The sequence below is a fragment of the Oryctolagus cuniculus genome, chromosome 2 (genome assembly GCF_051225735.1).
Source record: "Oryctolagus cuniculus isolate XC-2025 breed Fujian yellow rabbit chromosome 2, ASM5122573v1, whole genome shotgun sequence".
NCBI classification, from domain to species: domain Eukaryota; kingdom Metazoa; phylum Chordata; class Mammalia; order Lagomorpha; family Leporidae; genus Oryctolagus; species Oryctolagus cuniculus.
In genome coordinates, this window is record NC_142868.1 from 34976216 (window position 1) to 34996483 (window position 20268).

The following is a 20268-nucleotide window of genomic DNA, read 5'->3' on the forward strand; positions in this document are numbered from 1 at the left end:
TTGTTTCTATCATGTTCACTGCGTGGCTTTCATGGGAACAGGACAGTTCCTAGGAACATGTCTCCAAGTTTGCTGGACTCTTCTGGCTTTATTTCCAATAGGATGCTGTAGTCTAGTCTCCCTGTATCATCATCTTTTTTTTTTTTAAAGATTTATTTATTTATTATTTGAAAGGCAGAGTTACAGAGAAGCAGAGGCAGAGAGAAAGAGAGAAAATCAGGGAGGGAGGGAGGGAGGGAGGGAGGGGGAGAGAGAGAGAGAGAGAGAGAGAGAGAGGTCTTCCATCTGTTGATTCATTCCCCAAATAGCCACAACAGCCAGAGCTGGGCCAATCCGAAGCCAGGAGCTTCTTCCAGGTCTCCCATGTGGGTGCAGGGGCCCAAGGACTTGGGCCATCTTCTATTGCAATCCCAGGCCATAGCAGAGAGCTGGATCAGAAGTGGAGCAGCTGGGACTCAAACCTGCTGGCACGGCAGGAGGTGGCTTTACCTGCTACACCACAGCGCTGGCCCCTCCCTGTATCTTCTTCCACCACGGTCATGACAGTGGGGTCTCAGGACATTCCTCTCAGACCCAGCAGGGGTTTGTTGGTCTTAGTAGCAGCCTGGGGCAGGGCCTAATGTCATAGGGATGCCAGCCCTCAGCCCACTGTGGCTGAGGTTGTGGGAATACCGGCCCAGAGTTCAGGACGCTCACTCAGGTATCCATATTGGCAGCATCATGGTTGGGGTTGCGGTAGTGCTACCTCCAAGTCTAGCAGGGCAAGTCATTTCCCATGGTGCCTGCCTCTGCTTTCTATGCCCCGTCTTGGTATCCACCAATCTTTTCTTCTCACAAGAAGATAGTTACTCTCTCCATGTTATTCTGCCTGGGGTTGGAGGAAGAATGGAGTGAGTAGTCCCGTGGTCACCGACACTGCCATGCTAAATCCCACCCAGAGCCACAGCACCCCCAAAACCAGCACCGCAGGCAACAGGGCCAACGCCTATTTGCTTTGGGCTGCTTGTTATCTAATCCAACCAAAGTGATGCTTAGATAGAAGTTCAACTGACTGGGCCAACTGATTTCTACGTGTAACCAGGGCAGGTCCGGGAACTCTGTCCACACTCACTGATCTGGGGACACTGGCTGTTAGTATCTGCCCAGCGGTAATTTTATCATTTTCAAGAAACAGTCTGCTCACGTTGGTGCCCTACTCCCAGGGGCAGGAATCTTGCTCTGTCGCCTGCTGAAGTTGGGGCAGGTGTGGTGGAGACTGACACAAAGCTCAGTCACACCTGAACACCAGGCCCTGCACAGTTTCAGGGCCCAACCCTTGGCCTGCACCAGGCTGATGGTGACACAGGCAGAAGCAAGTCTGTCCCATCAGGAAGCAGGTGCGCATTCAGAGGCACTGCATACAAGCACTGGTCTGTGGATAGAAGCCTGATGCTGGGTCTCACTGCAGCAGGCCCAACTCTGTTCTGCAAGGCAAAGGTGTTAAGTTCACGTTCCCATTCTGCTCCCTGGAGGCTGGATTCTTGCTCCACTGACTGCTGGAGTTGGCAAGAGGGCTAATGAAGGCAGACCCTCAGCCAAAGACTCGGTCTGGAGGCAGAGCCTTGTCTGGATTTCAGCACAGGTGGTCTGGCGCAGGGATGCAAGCCTCAGGTCTTGTCATTCTCCCTCTTTCCCCTGAGCAGGAGGCGTCTCTCTCCATGCTGCTCTACTTAGAGCTGGAGGAGGAGTGGAATGGCAGCTCTCTCCTTTCAACCTGCTTTAGTGTGTGTCTGTTTATTGTTGTGCTAAGCCCAGGCACTGCAGGCCCTCACCTGGCTTCCAAGGCCCTCGTGAAGGTGACCCGATATGTGAACAGTTGTTCAAACTGGGATCTCTGTGGGCAGACTACTGAAGCACCTTACTCAGCCACCGTCTTGCCTGCCCAATGACTGATTTTTTAGATGAAACATCAAGTATCACATATTGAAATATGGATAAGGGATGTCACAATGGGTTTATTCTCCAGATCACCAGTGCCTATAATCAAAAGTAAAAAACTTCCTCTTCATATCTATTATTAAATGTCTGCATTCAAGCCAACACCAAGGGAAGTAATTCACACCACAGGAAAATGAATTCAACAGCACCCAGCCCAACCCATGACAAGTTAGAGTTAAGCAGTTATTGCTATTGGAAGAGTTTAAGAGGGGTCATCTCCTTTGACCTGTGACCTTTGTCTAGGTGTTTTAATTAAGAGAAAAGCAAAATCTAAACACAGAAATCATAAGATACTTAAAAGTCACAGAGACTTTATCTGTGCATCAGCCATTTCTTCAAGTCCAGACAGGCAGGCCTTTCTTAGCAAACAGCTTTCCTGATTAGCAATCAGATTTTGAAGAATTCCACGGCTACCTCCAGCCTTGGGTCTGAAAAGCAAATACAGTTCAAGCCAGGGCTCCTTTCAAAGCAAACAAATGGAGCATCAAGGCACACCTTCAGACACACTTCAGCAAGATGGGATTCTTTGTCCTCCAACTCCCAACTGGTAGACGTCCTTTTCCTGTCTAACTAACAAGCTTTCAAGGGAATGTTTGCTGCCTTAAAACCTACTTTGCCTCTCCTCCGCCCACATTACATACTTCCTTGGTACTCAAAGGGAACGAGAAAAACCAACAAGTGAACATTAGGAAAAGATCTGCATTTAGTAGGATTTTATAAACTATATTAAAATGTAATGAAGCAGTTGGTCCATGATCCACTGGAGAGAGAGTCCCATCCGCTGGTTCACTACTCAAATGCCTACACTGGCTGAAGCTGGGCCAAGTCAACACTGGGAGCCAGGAACTCACATCAGGTCTCCCATGCGGGTGGGCTGGGAGCCAATCCTGCTTCCCGGAGTGAGCAGCAGCAGGAAGCTGGAACTGAGTGGAGTCAGGATGTGAGCCCAGGCACTCCAATAATATTCATCCCTCATTTTTTTTTTAGAGGAAAGAAAATCAATAAATGAACACTGATAGAAAATTGAAATAATACAAAAAACAACAAAAAATATTTCTCAGAAAAGGAAGAAAAAAAACCTAACAGCTATACTATACCTTTTTTAAGAAAAAATGTATACTGTAGCACATATACTTTTTTAAAACTGTATACAAAAGGGAATGGCAATCATACAAGTCTACATTTTTCATCATGTACATACATGTATATGTGTACACATGTGTACTTACACATCATAGATCATTCCAATCCAGCACCCGTAACAAGCTACTTCATTCTTTACAAGCACAATATAACTTGTACAAATACCTTGGCATAGTGTCCAGTGAACATATTTATGAAATCACTGGTGATTCTAAGTTTTGAAACGCATTGCCAAATGGCTCTCCCACTGTGTCTATCTTAGAAGATAACTTAATCTCAAAGAACAGTCCCTTTGCTGCATATGTTACTGGCAGCATAACTGGCCTTCTTCCTTCCTTGTCTAAGAAGCCATTGGGAGCATCTGAGTTCCCCGAGGACCAAAGCATCGCTGGGGAACTCAGGGCAGGCTGAGGGAGAGGGTGGCAGGGCCAGGTACCTTGGCTACAATTTCCCGAACATGCCCTACGCTTTCATTTCCACTGCTGAGAGTCTGATGAGGTGTTCTTCTCAGGCAAAAATGCCTGACAGCTCCCATCCGATGACAACATCTTACCACTGACTTATTTATCAAATAACAAAATGCTACTTCTGCAGACTGACCTACACTCACACCAACCACTGTTACCCTGGGAATTCCAAAGCCTTTTCTTCACATACTACTCTGGGCTTTCATGATGGCATCAGTTATGGTAATATGGAAAGACACACAGAGACCCAAGGGGAGAGAGTTCACTACCAGTCAACCACTTTGTGGGTAGTACTTTTATTTACTCAAGCATTAGTGGAGGTTGGGGGTGGGGGGGGTTCTACATTCAACTTTCAGTTAGTACAGGTAAGATTTGGACAAAATCATCTGATGTCTGTCTCTAAACCTGAGTTTCCTATCTAACCAGGTAAGACTCAATGTCTTGAGCTTGTTGATCAAGTCTTCCCCCCAAAAACTGACAAAGTGCTTAAGTACTGAGCACACGGGGCGTGCTCAGTAAAACCTCAGCGCCCTGCAGAAGGGCTTACAGCCCAAAGTCTGCCTGTCTGCCCTAACAAGTGGCGTTTCCTGCTATTCCCTCCGGCAGCGCCCACAGCAGCCTTCCACACAGGGTACCTCTGACAAGTTCACGTGGAATTCAACCGAACTGCTCTGAAGCAAATCACACTAACTCAGCATGCCTTATCACTCCTACGGTAACACCTGCTCAAGGCCAGTGGTCACTGTCCATTCCACTTTACAGTCACCAAGGCGGGGGGCGGGGAGGAGGGTTGCGGCGCAAGGGGTTAAGCCAATGCCAGCATCTCCTAGCAGAGCACCGGTTGCAGTCCCAACTGCTCTGCTTCCACTCCAGCTCCCTTCTAACACACCTGGGAAGGCAGTACATGACGACCCAAGTACTGCCACCCACGTGGGAGTCCTGAATGGAGTTCCCACCTCCTGGCTTTGGCCTGAACCAGCCCTGGCCATTGCAGGCATTTGGGGAGTGAACCAGCAGATGGACGATCAATCATTGGCACAAGTTCACTTGCTCTCTCTGTCTCTCTCTCTCTCTCTCTCCCCCCGAAACTCTGCCTTTAGAATAAATAGGAAGAGAGGGAGGGAGGGAGGGAGGGGAGGGGAGGAGAGGAAGGGGGAAGGGAGAAGGGGAGGGAGGGGAGGGAGGGAGGACGACTCAGCATTACCCTTAGGAAACCAGGCATGCAACAGTTACTGAGATTCTAAAGTCCATCTTCAAAGGGCCTCAGTTGTGTGATGATTATAGTGGAAACGATTTTCGTTCAGTCCTGAACCAGGTCCACTAGCAAATTGTACAGAACAGTTTTCTATTACAAGCTACACAGATGTTCTATAAAAGATATTCATCTTTTATAAATTATTGGTTCGGATACCATCTATGTAAAAACATCTAATTGACTATTTTTACTTATGAATGGAGCTGACCATCATTATCTGGATAGATAATGATCAGTTTGGAAATTTCGGAAGTCTTCAATAGTTATCACGTCATGAATGTACATTTATTTGGGCCGCATAATCCAATTAAATGTTTTATTCATCACAGATCAGTATGAGATTGAGAAAGTACTGCCTGTTCTTGTATCAGTAATCATATTAAAATAAATAATAATTGATTATATGTCACTCACATATGGTATCTTTCAGGGTTTTACAAGGAAACATACTTCACAAATTATTTAACATAAAAAAGCAAAGAGAAGGAAAATATCCAAAGATGTAACATTCCAAATGCTATAAATGTATTTACCATAAACATCTTCATTACTATGGATTTGCATGAAAATGTGGTTTCTGCTAATGAAATCAAGCTCCAGATACTCTTTATTCTTGTATTGGCTCAGTGAATGTGATTAAGTTGATCTGATTTTGTTTCATCTACATAGTCCAAATCCTTCACAAATGTAATTGAACCACAACTCAAATGTGAGTAGTTCAATCACTGCAAACTCTTTGGGCAGCAAAAGACTCTAGTCAAAGTACAGATCAATTAAGAGTTACCCTTGGGGCCGACGCTGTGGCGCCAAGCATCCCATATGGACACCGGTTCTAGTCCCAGCTGCTCCTCTTCCAATCCAGCTCTCTGCTATGGCCTGGGAGAACAGTAGAAGATAGCCCAAGTCCTTGGGCCCCTGCATCCGTGTGGGAGACCCGGAAGAAGCTCCTGGCTCCTGCCTTCGGATTGGCGCAGCTCTGGCCATTGCAGCCATCTGGGGAGTGAACCAGCGGATGGAAGACCTCTCTCTCTGTCTCTACTTCTCTTTGTAACTCTGTCTTTCAAATAAATAAAATAAATCTTAAAAAAAAAAAAAAAAAGAGTTACCTTCACCGAGCATGTTTTGTCTCAATTACCAAAGAAAAACAAGACCATATTTTCCTAGAACCTTATTCTATACTGAGAGCATCATTCTCAGAATAGGTGGTAAAGATGTTTATAAGGAGAAAGAAAGGAAGGAAGTTTAGAAGGACTGAATGGGATAAAAGATTCCTGAGCCACCTCCAGAGATCTAGAGCCATGCTTTTTCTCTTAAAAGAAAGACAAAAAGAAGTTTTTGTCTTTAAGTTTTTATCTATGTTGCTCTATGGGTGCATTTTTAAAATTTTATTCAAGTTATACAAGTTTCATAAATTTCAAGTATACAGATTTAGGAGCATAGTAGGATTTCCCCCCCTCACCTCCTCCCCCCCCCGCCCCGATTCCCACTCTTAACCTGTACCATGCTCTATTTTCAGTATACGTAACGATCATATAGTTAACCCTACTTTAAGTCATGGAGCTCAACTAATAGTATGGAGAAAATGAAAACAGAACAAAACTAAACAAGACACCGTTCCTCAATGGAAGGGACAAGGGCTATAAACAACCATTGACTCTCAAGACGCATTTTTATGAAGTGATACAGTTAGCCAAAGGCCTGCCTGGGAGAGGAAGGGAGCCAGGTGACAAATGAGTCAGTCCCCCTCAAGCTGGGCTTCCCAGGTTGAAAGGAGAAGATTCCAAGGAAAGCAGGAAGCAGATAAGCCATCCTGGATACCAGGCTCTCCAGAGGGAAGCCTCCAGGAGGCAGGGCTAATGGAACTGCAGGAAAAGGCCTCCACATCCTTTTTTTTTTTTGACAGGCAGAGTGGACGGTGAGAGAGAGAGACAGAGAGAAAGGTCTTCCTTTGCCGTTGGTTCACCCTCCAATGGCTGCTGCGGCCGGCGCACCGCGCTGATCCGATGGCAGGAGCCAGGTGCTTCTCCTGGTCTCCCATGGGGTGCAGGGCCCAAGCACCTGGGCCATCCTCCACTGCACTCCCGGGCCACAGCAGAGAGCTGGCCTGGAAGAGGAGCAACCGGGACAGAATCCGGCGCCCTGACCGGGACTAGAACCCGGTGTGCCAGCGCCGCTAGGTGGATGATTAGCCTAGTGAGCCACAGCACCGGCCTGGCCTCCACATCTGAAAGTGGGGTTGTAATCCCCAATTGAAGCCCAGGAGCAGAAGTCAGCTTTGAGCTCCGTGCCAGGAAAGGGAACTGTCCCTGAATTTCACTGGGACCAAACTTAGGTGTTGTTTTTATTCACAATAAAAATAAATCATGCCTCAAACCAAATTATAATTTCACTAGAAAACAAGAGAAAATGGTCAACTAGAATCCAAACATCACAATACAGCGGTGACTTTTTTTAAAGTTTCCTTTTCAATCTTCATGCCTTCGTCATTTTTATTCAGTTGTTACTAAAGATAAATGTTGGTCCTCACATTTCTAATATAATTATCCTAATGTCTTCACAGCAGTCTACTGAGAATCATACTAATAAAAAGACAAAAATCAAATAGTTAGGTACAAAAACACAGCCAGCATTTTGATTTTCTAAGAAAAATGCCTAATTTTCATAAAAAACACAGAACCATATTATGTTACCAACCTCAAGACATTGTGATTCACAGATTGTTGATTTAGTAAAAAAACAGTTTTGTAAAATTTCTTTCTGAATGAGACCCAATTTATACCACCACTAATGAAAATCCTTAAAATACTATACCACACTTGTAAATTCTTCAGTCAATAGTTATTGGTGATGATTAAAACAGAAGTAATGAAAAATTTAATCTGTTTTATTCAAATGGAGAATGGGTATAAAATTGCTTACTCCATATATAAAAAAACAAACATCACTTAGATTTTCAGCGATAAATATGTAATCTAGAAAGTACATCTAAGCTGATTTCATATTGTCTTCTACCATTTCAGATTCCCATAATTATCCTAAAGAGAACTCACCAGAGACTAGTACTTTTAAGAGTGATTCAAATGGAATAGGAAGGAAAAGTAGCAAGGACAACAATATTTCCTATGGCAATATAAGTTCAATTCTGAACAAATATTTTTCATTGAAAGTTTCATTGCAAAAACCCAAGTACAGTGTGGTGCTGGCAGGAGGAAAGGCATACAAATAAAGGAACAGAATTGGGAGTCCAGGGGCCAGTGCTGTGGTGCAGCAGGTAAAGCAGCTGTCTGTGGTGCCAACATCCCATATGGGGACTGGTTCAAGTCCTGGCTGCTCCACTTCTGATCCAGGGTCCTGCTAATAGCCTGAGAAAGCAATGGAAAATGGCCCAAATACTTGGGCCCTGCACCCTTGTGGGAGACCTAGAAGCTGCTCCTGGCTCCTGGCTTCAGATTGGCCTAGCTCTTGCCATTGCAGCCATTTGGGGAATGAACCAGTGGATGAAGATCTTTCTCTCTGTCTCCTACCCCCCTCTCTCTCTCTGTAACTCTGCCTTTCAAATAAATATACAAATCTTTTTTAAAAAAGAAAGAATTCTGTCTCTCCCTCTCTAAAACTCTGCGTTTCAAATACATAAATCTTAAACAAAAAAAAAGAATGGGCGCTCTGAATTAAATCCTTACATTTATAATCAACTGATTTTCTACAAAGTACCAAAACAAGTTCATGGATAAAGGATAATTTGGGCTCCATATGCAAAAAATAAGAAAATAAAATGAATGTAAACCCAAACTTCACTCCACAAAAATTAACCCAAATGGATCAAAGACCAAAATGGAAGAGCTAAACCAACAAAACTTCTAGAAGAAACCTCAGAGAAAATCCTTGTGAACTCAGATTACAAAGAAGTTTTTAGAAACATCAACATCATGAACTTAAAAAGAATAAACTGAAAAATTAAACTTCATTACCATTGAAAACTTGATCTTCAAAGGACACTGTTAAGTTACAGACATACAATGTATCCCATATTCCTACCATTTATTTTGTTGTAGGGAAGAAAAGATACCATTAAAGACAAACCAGAGATTTTAAGGAAATACTTGCAAATCATAGAAGCAATAAAGAGCCTATAGCTAGAGTAGAGAGAGAGGGAGATACTTCTATAAAGATGAGCCAAAGATTTGAATAGGCATTTCCCAAAGAAGATATAAAAATGGCTAAAATAATTAGAATCAATTAGATCAATTATTAGAATAATTAGATCAATTATGAGAAGGAAAGTTTCACAACTATCATCTTTTATCCTTACCCAAAGCTACATAACAGAATGATTCCACCAGAAAGTCCAAAACAAATAATTTTGGATTTCTCATATTACAAATTTTCAAATCACCACAAAAAAATGACAGTAACATCCAGCTTGGGCAAGAAATAAAGCTATCTCTATTTGTAGATAACAAAGCCTACTATACAGAAAATTCTAATTAAATCACATACATAATAAAAAAAAAACTTATTAGTCCTGACAAACAAGTTCACCAAGGTTGCAGGAAACAAGATCAATATACAAATACCAATTGTATTTCTGTATGCTAGCAATGAATAATCTGAAAATGAAATTAAACAACAACTCCATTTAGACGGGCATCAAAATGGGAAAAAAATTAGCATAATTAGCACATTGGTATGAGACTTATACTCTGGGGTAGGGGGAACTACTGTTGAAAGAAATTGAAGACTAAAAGAAAAATGCAAACATATCCCATGTTCATGGATCCAAACTGTTAATACTGATCCAGAGATTCAATACAATCCCTATCAAAAGGCAGGTTCAACATTCAATAAAATTAATTCATAAATCCATCAAGTGAATGAGCTAAAGAAAAAATAATACAATCACATCAATAGTTCCAGAAAAAGCATCTGACAAAATCCAACGCCCGTTCATGATGAAACCTCTTAGCAAAGCAGGAATACAGGAGAACTTCCTCAACTTGCTAAAGAACATCTATCTACAGAACCACTATGGCTAACATCATACTTCACGGTAAGAAATTCAAATGAGTTAAAACCACATATCACACAAAAACCTGCACACGAATGTTCCAGCAGCCTTACTCGTAACTGCCCATCTCGACTGGATATCATCGAGATGCCCTTCAATAGGTCAATCAACACACTGTGAAGGAACCATACAGTGAAATATTATTCAACACTAAAAAGACTTGAGCTCTCACACCACTGAAAGATGGCTGGAACGGAAAGCCAGCTGGAGTTTTTGTGAGAGCAGCAGCTGTTACCCCGTGTTGGTAAATTAAGCTCGGGACCTCTTTCTGATAACCACTCCTCAGGCCACTCCTGAAACAACTGAATTTACAGTCAATAGCAAGATTCTGCCGCGGGCTGCATGCTGCTGCTAGCTCCCTCATCCGCCAGTGACTTGAACTACAGGCTCTGGGAAGCCTTCCTTTCTTTTAGACTCAATCCTATTTGTTCTCATTAAACAATAGCTTCCTCTGCCAGTGGCTCTACCACAAGCAGGATCCAGAGTTCCATCTCGTGGTTCTTAGCCCAGTGACACATGCCCACGCTGTTCATCAGGCACCTGAGCACCTACCTGGAGAGAACAGGAACTCCGCCCCAGACCTCACATCTGTCCAACAGGATGTCTCAGGTGGATGTGACCTACGATGTAACTCAGTAAGAGCCCAGGAAGTCAAACAGGAAACGCTGGTTCTAGGTTGAATGAAGTGAAGTTCTTCACTTGTGCACATGCAAGCATGCCTGCTTGCACATCTGGGCGTGTTTCTGTGTATGTACGTCCCCTCTCCCAGACTCCCTGCCTTCGCCTCTTGGATCTGGTCTCTTCTGCACTGACTTCATACCCAGAAAGGCTTTCCCTAGCGCCACTGGTGGCTCCGGGTTAACAGAGTCACCAAAAGGAAAAGCCTCTCTCTGAAAGTCACCTCGAGAGTCCTGCAGCCTCTCTACAGCCTGGCTGCTGCCCCTCACTGGCCAGGCTCGCGTCCCATGGCTGAGGGTCAGCAAAGTCACCTCCTTTAACTACAGAGGCTGAAAATGCAGCAAGGCTCCCCACCTGGGGAAACCCTGGGTGACTTCTAAGTGGGTGAATAAGGCTTGAAGGGCCAAGTCAGCAAACAGCCAGCACGTCCAGGTCCTCCCAGGCTGGTGGCTTGCTCCTTTCTGGTGAGTGTTTACTAACTGTTATGTCGCACGCTGTTACTATTCCAGCACGAATCGTGGGCAGCGCCTGCACTTTCTCAGAATAACTTATTTTCCACCTTACTATCACAGATGGGGTTGTTTACGCTGCTGCATTTTCCCCAGTGCACACTGAGGCTATTTTGCATTTATTTAAATACCTATGATTTTCAGGACTTTTCTCTTCCCCGTCCCACATGAATATCTTTAAGAACAAATGTACACACTACTGAAATTGAAGGTGTTTTGGGGAGATAAAGAGTATGGGGGCTGGTGCTGTGGCGCAGCGGGTTAAAGCCACTGCCTGCAGTGCCATCCCATATGCATGCCGGTTCAAGTCCCGGCTGCTCCACTTCCAATCTGGCTCCATACTAACGTGCCTGGGAAAGCAGCAGAAGATGGCCCAAGTCTTTGGGCCCCTGCATCCTCATGGGAAACCGAGAAGAAGCTCTTGGCTCCTGGCTTTGGATTGGCTCAGCTCTAGCCACTGCGGCCATTTGGGGAGTAAAGCAACAGATGGAAGACCTCTCTGTCTCTACCTCTCTTTGTAACTCTTTCACAGAAATAAAATACATTTAAAAAAAAAAAAAAAAAAGAGTACACAAAACCTTGCAGAGCCCATGTCTCAGAAGGCCCCAGCAGCAGTGGCAGGGTCCTGGCCCCGCCCCTCCCAGTGTACAAGCACCCTTGAGGACCCATCCCCAAAAGTCACTACAATGCCAGGAATCCAGACACTGCCTCCTCTCCAAGATAAAGCCCGGAACCCTGAGGTGGCGGGGTGGTGAGCTCTGCCTGTGGCTTTCTCCATACCCATGATTCCAATTTTCCTCTCTTCTCAGGGAGGAGAGGATGAAAGCGAATGAGAGGAGAGGGAAAGGGAGAGACGCAGAGGAAGACAACCTCGACACAGGAGACTGCCCGTATCTGTCTGCCCCTCTCACACGGGGAATCGTTATCCGGGGCTATCTCAGAACCTCTGGAAAGAACAATGTGTCCCAACCCAACCCAACCCAACCCGTCTTCTCCAGCCTCGCGTATCCTATACCAACCTGCTGTGGCTTGAGTTCGTCTCTCGGCTTTTCACAGGAGCTTTCTTGTATGGATTTTCCATCCAGCAGATGTTTCTGTTCCACGACTGGGCAGATCCAACCACTGCATGCTTGGCTACAGCGCGCAGCGGCTCACCCACGGCAGCTCCAGCCTGTAGGGGCAAAGGCCAGAAGCCATTGTAAGAATTCACGTCCACAAGCCTCCCCCGCCCCCTTTCTCTCCCTCCCTCCCTCCCTCTCTCTCTCTCCCTCTGTCTCTCTCTCTCTCTTCCTCTCTCTCGGGTATATATTTGGCAGGATAACCTCCAACATCTTCCAAATGTTTAAAATCATTAACGACCAGCGAAGGCAGCTTACAAGGTATTTCTTTTGCAGGGAGAGCTCAAGCACTCGATCGTTATTGAAAAGGTATGGCCGAAGGATTCTGCGCTGCTTGTGGAAAATTTCAAAGCCAGATGTTTTAATTAACCATGGAAAACACAAGCTACAACTAAAATTTCATGAACACACTGATCTGCCCCATGGAAAACCACAGGAATGCTCTGGCAGGGCTCAGCCTGAATTCTTGGGACACAGAGGGCTGGAATCGTTCCCCTTAGGAACTCGGACAGAAAATTAACTTGCTCAATATGTTTCAGAGAGTAAAATGAAACCCAGATTTAATCTCAATCAAATATAAAAACATTTTAAGACTTCAAAGGGCACCACCGAAAGAGAACCAGGGCCCATAAAAGGATCCTAATGTGGCTGAGGATTGAGCAGGCATTTACAACGCGATGTGAATGGTAAAACAGAGCATTCGGGAGAAAAAAAATCGAGAAGGGAATCTTTCCATTCCTAATGGAGGAGAGGCTATAAGAAACTGACATTCAACAGGTGACCATAAATATTATCAACTGTATAACACAACGGGGCAACAGGAATCCCGGGCCCACACTACCCACCAGGGCACTCAGGAAAAAAGGGCAGAACAACTGATGCTCACTGATGTTGCAGCTGCCAATGGGGGCCCAGAAAGCGCAAATGAAGGAATCACAGGAAAGCAATTAGTGAACAAGAGCTAACAGATGAACAAGTCTTCACCTGCTAATTGCAGTAATAACTATAACATCTACAAATGCTAACCACTGAAAGTCCACTCAAGCGAGAACAGAACAGGGTCATTCTCTCACACTGGGTCCAAAATTCTATGTCCATAAATCAAAACAGTCTGTCATCAGCGTGCCAAGCATACTATGACATTGACATTGATACTATGACCCTCAGCGGAGACCTCAGTCTCAAAAAAACCACCTCAAAAGGAACACAGCAGGAAAGAAGTGAGGTATCAAGTTATGTATGTACTCAAATCCTATGATCCCAGCCTTGTGTATAATCTAAAGACACCTGCGTAGAGACCATAGCATTTCCTTTTTGGTATTTCCAAGTTTTCTAAAACTAATATGCAATGCTGTGGAATTCGAATGTTTTAGAATAATGGCTGTGACTTTTGTTTATTGAGAATATAAATCAGAAATGGGACACCTATGGCACATTAGCCTCATCTGTGAGTTGCTTCTGATGGAACAGTACAAGCTAATGCATTAAGAAGTGTTCCTTTATCTGTTTATTTAGAACTTCAAGACCCAAATGTCCAGTGACATTTCCAGGGCTGAACAGCACTTTCCTAAAAATACAACTCTTTCTTAGCAATTCTGCAAATGTGCCGCTGAGTGGAGAGATGACCACGTCCAAGTTTCTCCATCACAGCCACTCCACAGGACTGTGGCTTCACCGAAAACGTGCAGTGAGCCTGGCAGGTGAGACGTGCACGTGGGTTCAGCTCCCGACTCCAGCTCCCAGCTCCAGCTTCCCTCCAGTACAGACCCCAGGAGGCGGCAGTGATGGCTTTAGTAACTGCGTTCCCACCACCACATGACAGACCTGGATCGTGTTCCAGCCTGGCTCTAGCCAGTGAGGGCATTTAGGGAGTGAACCAGCAGATGGGAGCTCCATCTCTCTGCCTCTCAAATAACGAAAAAAAAAATTAATGTCAGGTTGTCCTAAAATTTTTAAATTAAAATCTCCTCCTCTTATGACATAACAGTTTCACAGGAGCAGGCCCACACTCCATTGCTGCTGTTCTTACTATCCCAAAGTGCACAAAACACAACGCTGGAATCTGAAAGCTGGCGACCCTGGCAATCTGCAGCTTCCCAAAGGCCACCCCTGGAGAGGAAGAATGTCTTTCCCCAGCCACACACACAGTGCAGCAGGAGGGGGAGCCCAGCTGGCCAACTGACCACATGCTTTTCCACCACCATGACCTCTTCGCACACACACTTGGGAATGAAGTGTGTGTGAATCACACCACGTGTTAAATGCCTATCAGCAGAAAACCAGGACAGACAGAAAGTTGTTCTACCAAAAATGAAATGCATGCAGGAAAAAGAAAAAGTGAGGACCCAACCCCAGGCTAAATATTACATGGCTCCGGTAAAACACGTTTGATCTAAGGAACAATGGTTGTATTGTGCCCGCATAGCAGGTGTCCTGAACAGAAACTGCCTATCACACCCAAAGTCTTTTGGTCCTAGTACCAGCCCTGTTGATAACAGCACAGTCATGCTGCTACAACGGGGACAAAAAGTTTTCAACAAGGTGAAACTACACCTGCGCCAAGACACCTGAAAGAGACACGCTCACCCGTGTTACAACTGCTCTATGGCATGGTATCCTGGCCTCTTCCAGGTCTTAAGGGAAAAACATTCATGGCACCAAAAATTAAGAACATGAGTCACAAGGGACTAAAGTAAGCTGAATCTTTGTAGCTTATGTTTTGCACAAACTTAGAGAATGAGCAGGTTTTTTTCCTCTTTTTGTTGTAATCACTTCTTTGAAATGGTGCTCACCTCTCTTTCTGTCTCAGCCTCTACCTGCAGTACCCACGCCCGGCAAGCAAGGGGAGGGAAGAGGCCAGATGGCGATGACAAGCTGGGAGACGGAGAGGCTGTGACGGAGCTCACTCACCCCAGCCTCCCTTCCCCACTGCGTGGCAGGACAACAAAGGCACGCACTGTGAGGATGCTGAGAAAGAAGCCGCGCCCAGGGACGAGAGAGTCCGGCTTTGGAGGAGCCCGAGCAAACATACCGACCCTGCCCACCTCAGCTGAGATGCTGGCATCAAAAAGAAAATGCTTTCTTCCCCTGCCCCCAAATCTGCTCCTAAAATCCCCATCATGCACTTCCATGGCCAGGTCCTAGAGGGGACACGGAGTAGTCCCTGATTCATTCCCTGCTGTGCCCTAGTCCCAGTGCCAAGGGCTAACGTCCACAGCAGGCAAAAGAATCAGATTCTCGTTGGTATTTAATAATAAAACCGAAGTCTTGTGGTAAGTATTGTTTCAGGAACTCTTTAAAGGCACTTGTACAATAATGATAGCAAGTTTAAATTCATCAGTCTGCTCAAATGAACTCTGACTTACCAATCATATATTAGAAAAAAATCTTGCTTAAGTCACCAAATTATTTTTTTAAATATTTATGTATTTGAAAGTGAAGAATTACACAGAGAGAGAAGGAGAAACAGAGAGAAAGAGAGGTCTTCCATCTGCTGGTTCTCTCCCCAGTTGGCCACCACGGCTAGAGCTGTGCCTATCCGAAGCCAGGAGCCAGGAGCTTCTTCCAGGTCTCCAAGAGGGGTACAGAGGCCCAAGGACTTGGGCCATCTTATACTGCTTTCCCAGGCCATAGCAAAGAGCTGGATCGGAAGTGGAGCAACCAGGACTCAAACTGGCACTCATACAGGATATATGTACTGTAGGCAGCAGCTTTACTTACTTCGCCACAGTGCCGGTCCCTCCAAATTATCTTTCCCAAGAAAAGACTGAACTGAAAACAGAATTAAATGCATACATTCTGAAATCCTTTCTCACTTAGAATCTTGACTGTGTGCTGTTTGGATTTGGCTTCAGTAGATGGCTTTAGCGAATTGTGCACCCAGGGGCGGGTGTTTTGGCACAGATGGTTAAGCTACTCCTTGGGATGCCCACATCCACATCAGAGTGCCTGGGACTCTGTTCTGAATCCATTTATGTCACAGCTTCCTGCTAATATGCCTTGGAGGCAGGAGATAATGGCCCAAGTACACGGTTCCTGCCACCTACATGGGAGACTTGGAGGGAGTTGCTGGCTCCTGGCTTTGGTCTGGTCCAGCCATGGCCATTGCAGGCATTTTGGGACTGAACTAGGAGATGAAGAGCCACCATCCATCCATCCATACCTATCTCTCTCTCTCGTCTCTCTCTTTCTGCCTCTGCTTCTTCCTCCCCGTTACTCTTTCATATAAATTTTTTTAAAAATGTGTACCCAGATATTGCCATCATTTGTGAATTTTAAGATTTTAAATTTAGATTTAAATCTTTTTAAGATTTATTTATTTACTTGAGAGGCAGAGTTACAGACAGAGTCTTCCATCTGCTGGTTCACTCCTCAAATGGCCTCAACAGCCGGACCTGGGCCAATCCGAAACCAGGAGCTTCTTCTGGGTCTTCCACAAAGGTGCAAGAGCCCAAGCACTTGGGCCACCTTCCACTGCCTTCCCAGGTCATAAGCAGAAAGCTGGATCAGAAGAGCAGCCAGGACATGAACCGGTGCCAATATGGAATGCCGGTGCCACAGGTGGAGACTTAACCTACTGTACCACAGCACCTTAACATTTAAATGTTTAGCCAGTATTTTTTTTCCTATTCTAGTATCAAAGGGAAGGTTTCTCCTTCCTGAGCCATAAATAACAGCCAAGCCAATTCAATGATGCCAAAACTTCCATCTCAAAATGACCAGGCAGACCAGGCAGGAAAGAATATGTTGGAAAATATTCCTCTCACAGCTATAAAATTTTGATTTCAAAATATTAGATTCACAGTATTAATATATTTACATCTTAAAATGCTTGGGAGAGTAGAATATAAATTGAAATGAAGGCTTGTTAAAAAAAAATAATTCCCTCCAAAAAAATCAATCACAGGCACCCATCACAGGTGACCAAAAACAAACTACTACAAATAATCCAACTGGCAGCCAACAAAGTTGGTGGCTGATGGCGAGCACGCAGCTTCACATAATAACTTTCCCTATCACACTCTCCAGTCTTGATGGTCTCAAGTGAGCAGCAGAAAGTGAGAATTAACATTCGCTAATGTTTTAAAGGCTGTCCTGGGACAGATGATGAAGAAATCAACAGATTTAGAGGTTGTGGTCCCAGTTCTGCTACTCATGACTCTAGGCCTTCTGAGTTAACTTTAACCTTTGTTCCATCATATGTGTATCTGGGATGGTACATGCAGCCAGCCTCATGGGTTATCAACAGTGGGGATCACAAATGAAAGCATTGGAGAGGGGTAGGCAGCTGGTACAGCAATTAAGACACTGGGTTGGGACACCATAATCCCATACTGAAGTACAGGGTTCAAGTCCCAGTTCCACTCTCGATTCCAGTTCCCTGCCAACAGACACCCTGGGAGGCAGCAGTGGGTGACAGCTCAAGTGGTTGAGTCCCTGCCACTCATAAGGTATCTCCCCCACCCCCCACCTCTCTCCCCAGATAAATATATTTTTTAAAGAAAGCATTATGAAAACTACAAAACACCATGTCTTCATCCAACAGTATATTTTTAGAAACTGCTATGTGGAGCCAGTGCCGTGGTGCAGTAGGTTAACCCTCCACCTGCAGTGCCGGCATCCCATATGGGCACCAGTTCTATTCCCGGCTGCTCCTCTTCCAATCCAGCTCTCTGCTATGGCCTGGGATAGCAGTAGAAGATGACCCAAGTCCTTGGGCCCCTGCACCCTCATGGGAGACTGGGAGGAAACACCTGGCTCCTGGCTTCAGATTGGCGCAGCTCCGGCCATTGTGGTCAATTGGGGAGTGAACCAATGGACAGAAGACCTTTCTCTCTGTCTCTCCCTCTCACTGTCTGTAACTCTACCTTTCAAATAAATAAATAAATAATCTTAAAAAAAAAAGGAAGAAACTACTATGCTCTCAGATACAGCACTGTGGATGCAACCATGAACCACAGGGACAGTTCTTTTGTGCACGCACCTAAGGGGCAGTGTGCTCTGTGAGGAGGCACAGGGGCTACATGTGTATGCAGATGGCATCTAACTGGAATACCAGAGAAAGACACCACTACTTTTACCAAGCCTATAGAGAAGTTTATCCGCAAAAGTGATAAAATGCTTGGTACTAGTTGTTAGTTCTCTCATTTACTACATTTTACTGAGCAGTCACTATGTGCTAGGTAGATTCTAGGTGCTGGAGAGCTAGCACTAAACCAAGTATCTACCCTGCTATAGCAAACATTTCAGTAATTCCTTACATGTATGGAATCTAAGATACATGCATTTTATATAGACAGAAACAGCAATGCTACATCTAGGGCAATATAAGTTTTTTAACCAAAGACTCCATTAACAATATTAAAATGCATCTTATAATCAGCTTAAATACAGTAAAATTTCACTTCTTACTTTAATCTCCAGGTCACATTTTACATTATGCAAAATAACTGCCACCATGTGAAAGGCACTCGTGGGGTTGAGGGCTTACAATTATGTGTGTGTGTGTGTGTGTGTGCGCGCGCTGGCATAGAGAATATTGCCCCATGCCTTTTTCTCCCACAAGACAACATGCTGGAATCCATCCAATAACAACTTCAGTTTTAACAAGGGGAATATCAGTTATTTTAGAAGCATTTCCTGTAGTCATTTTTTAAGAACAAAAAAAGTTGAATTATTTATTTTAGAAACTAAACTCAGTTCCATGCCAAATGTCTGCCTTAGCAAAGTTTCTATTTTAAAAGATCTGTTGTATTTAATTCCTTTTAAAAAAAAAAAAAAAAGCCTGAGAACCAGGCTATCGAGACACAGTTAACCTTGCTGTCTAAACTTTCAATATGGGCTGGAGGGGAATTGGATGAGCAAAGAGGGAAGAAAGAGAAAGGAAAATAAGGGAGTGAAGGGCTCTAGGACTGACACCCTGCAAACCCGCATATTCCAAGTACTAAGAGCCAATGTTCAGAGTATTAGATAGCAAGGAAGAAAATAAATATCCAGGTAGAAGTGACCAAAATGCTACTCAGTCCAGAGCAAGGGTTCTCAAACATGGGGTTCCTACAGAAAATACAAAACCCACATCTTCTGACACAGTGGCTATGAGCTGGTGTCTGGGATTTTTTTTTTTAACTGTCCCCAAATGACACTGATGCATTGCCATGGCCCAGAACCACTGATTTACCCCAATTATATATGGGGGTAAGGTGAAAAACTGGACTATTTTTGTTATGATAGTGGGCAAGTGTCTGGGTGAGCACTTTCCATAGATCTCAAATCCATCCTGAAGTAGGAATTCTTACGATGCCCACTTTTGAATAATGTGATTACTGTTCTACAGTTTTGAAGTTAAAGGCCTGGGGTTTTAACCCAGGTCTTACCTGCCCTGTATTTTCCCAGCACCCTGATCCAGGTGAGCTTTGGCAAGCCAACAGTCTCTTTTCCTCCGTAGTCAAAGGGTGTCTCATAATTGCTCATCTTAGTAATATATCCTAGGCATTACAGTTTTAACACAGAACGTAAGCCTCAAAATTCAGTAATAACTTGTACAATTTAAGAGGATGCTGTGAAAATCATATTAAGTGTAGTCTACTTAGCACACAGCGGGAGCATCTGGACAGGTCTACAGGTCTCTGAATCACCTTCCAGCTGGCCCGCTTGAGACGAGGAAAAGACCAGGTTCTGATCTCAGGGAATGAAAGCTCCTTCATCAGCACCAGACCTTGCCTCACAAGAGGATGGACACAGTGAAGTCCAGACCATCGCAAGTTACCGCCGAGGGCTCGATCTTGTTACAACGTCACGCCTTTCTGACTGCTATTGCCCTTGCCCTACTTTTACACCTACTGTGACACACCTATTCAACCATCCACACCCAGCCCAAATATTACCCCTCAGGAAGCCTTCCTGATGCCCTGGCAGAAATCACCCAGGAGGCTCTGTGACTTCCGGTGCTTCTGTGAAATGTGGCAAGCAGGAGTGGCCGTCAGTAATACCTCTGCCTCTTCACGCTGCAGACTGCAGCATCTCGCCTCCCACACCCTGGTCTCAGGCTGCCGCGGTT

The 20268-nt window shown here is 44.7% G+C and overlaps 1 protein-coding gene across 16 annotated transcripts in view; it reads right to left on the reverse strand.

Moving 5' to 3' along the window:
• Positions 1-20268, reverse strand: part of APBB2 (amyloid beta precursor protein binding family B member 2) — a 397109-nt gene that overhangs the window by 254159 nt on the left and 122682 nt on the right. For 14 of the 16 annotated variants that reach the window (XR_016229875.1, XM_070068136.2, XM_089327105.1 and 11 more), the window contains one exon: positions 12114-12265. Coding sequence is in view for 4 of the 16 variants with exons in the window: in XM_089327107.1 (XP_089183233.1) it covers positions 12114-12265 (152 nt within the window). In the remaining 12 variants the exon portion in view is untranslated. Of the gene's footprint in view, positions 1-235; positions 869-12113; positions 12266-12470; positions 12586-20268 lie in introns of those variants that run through there. The other 2 variants (XM_051830924.3, XM_089327108.1) reach the window with 2 other exon arrangements.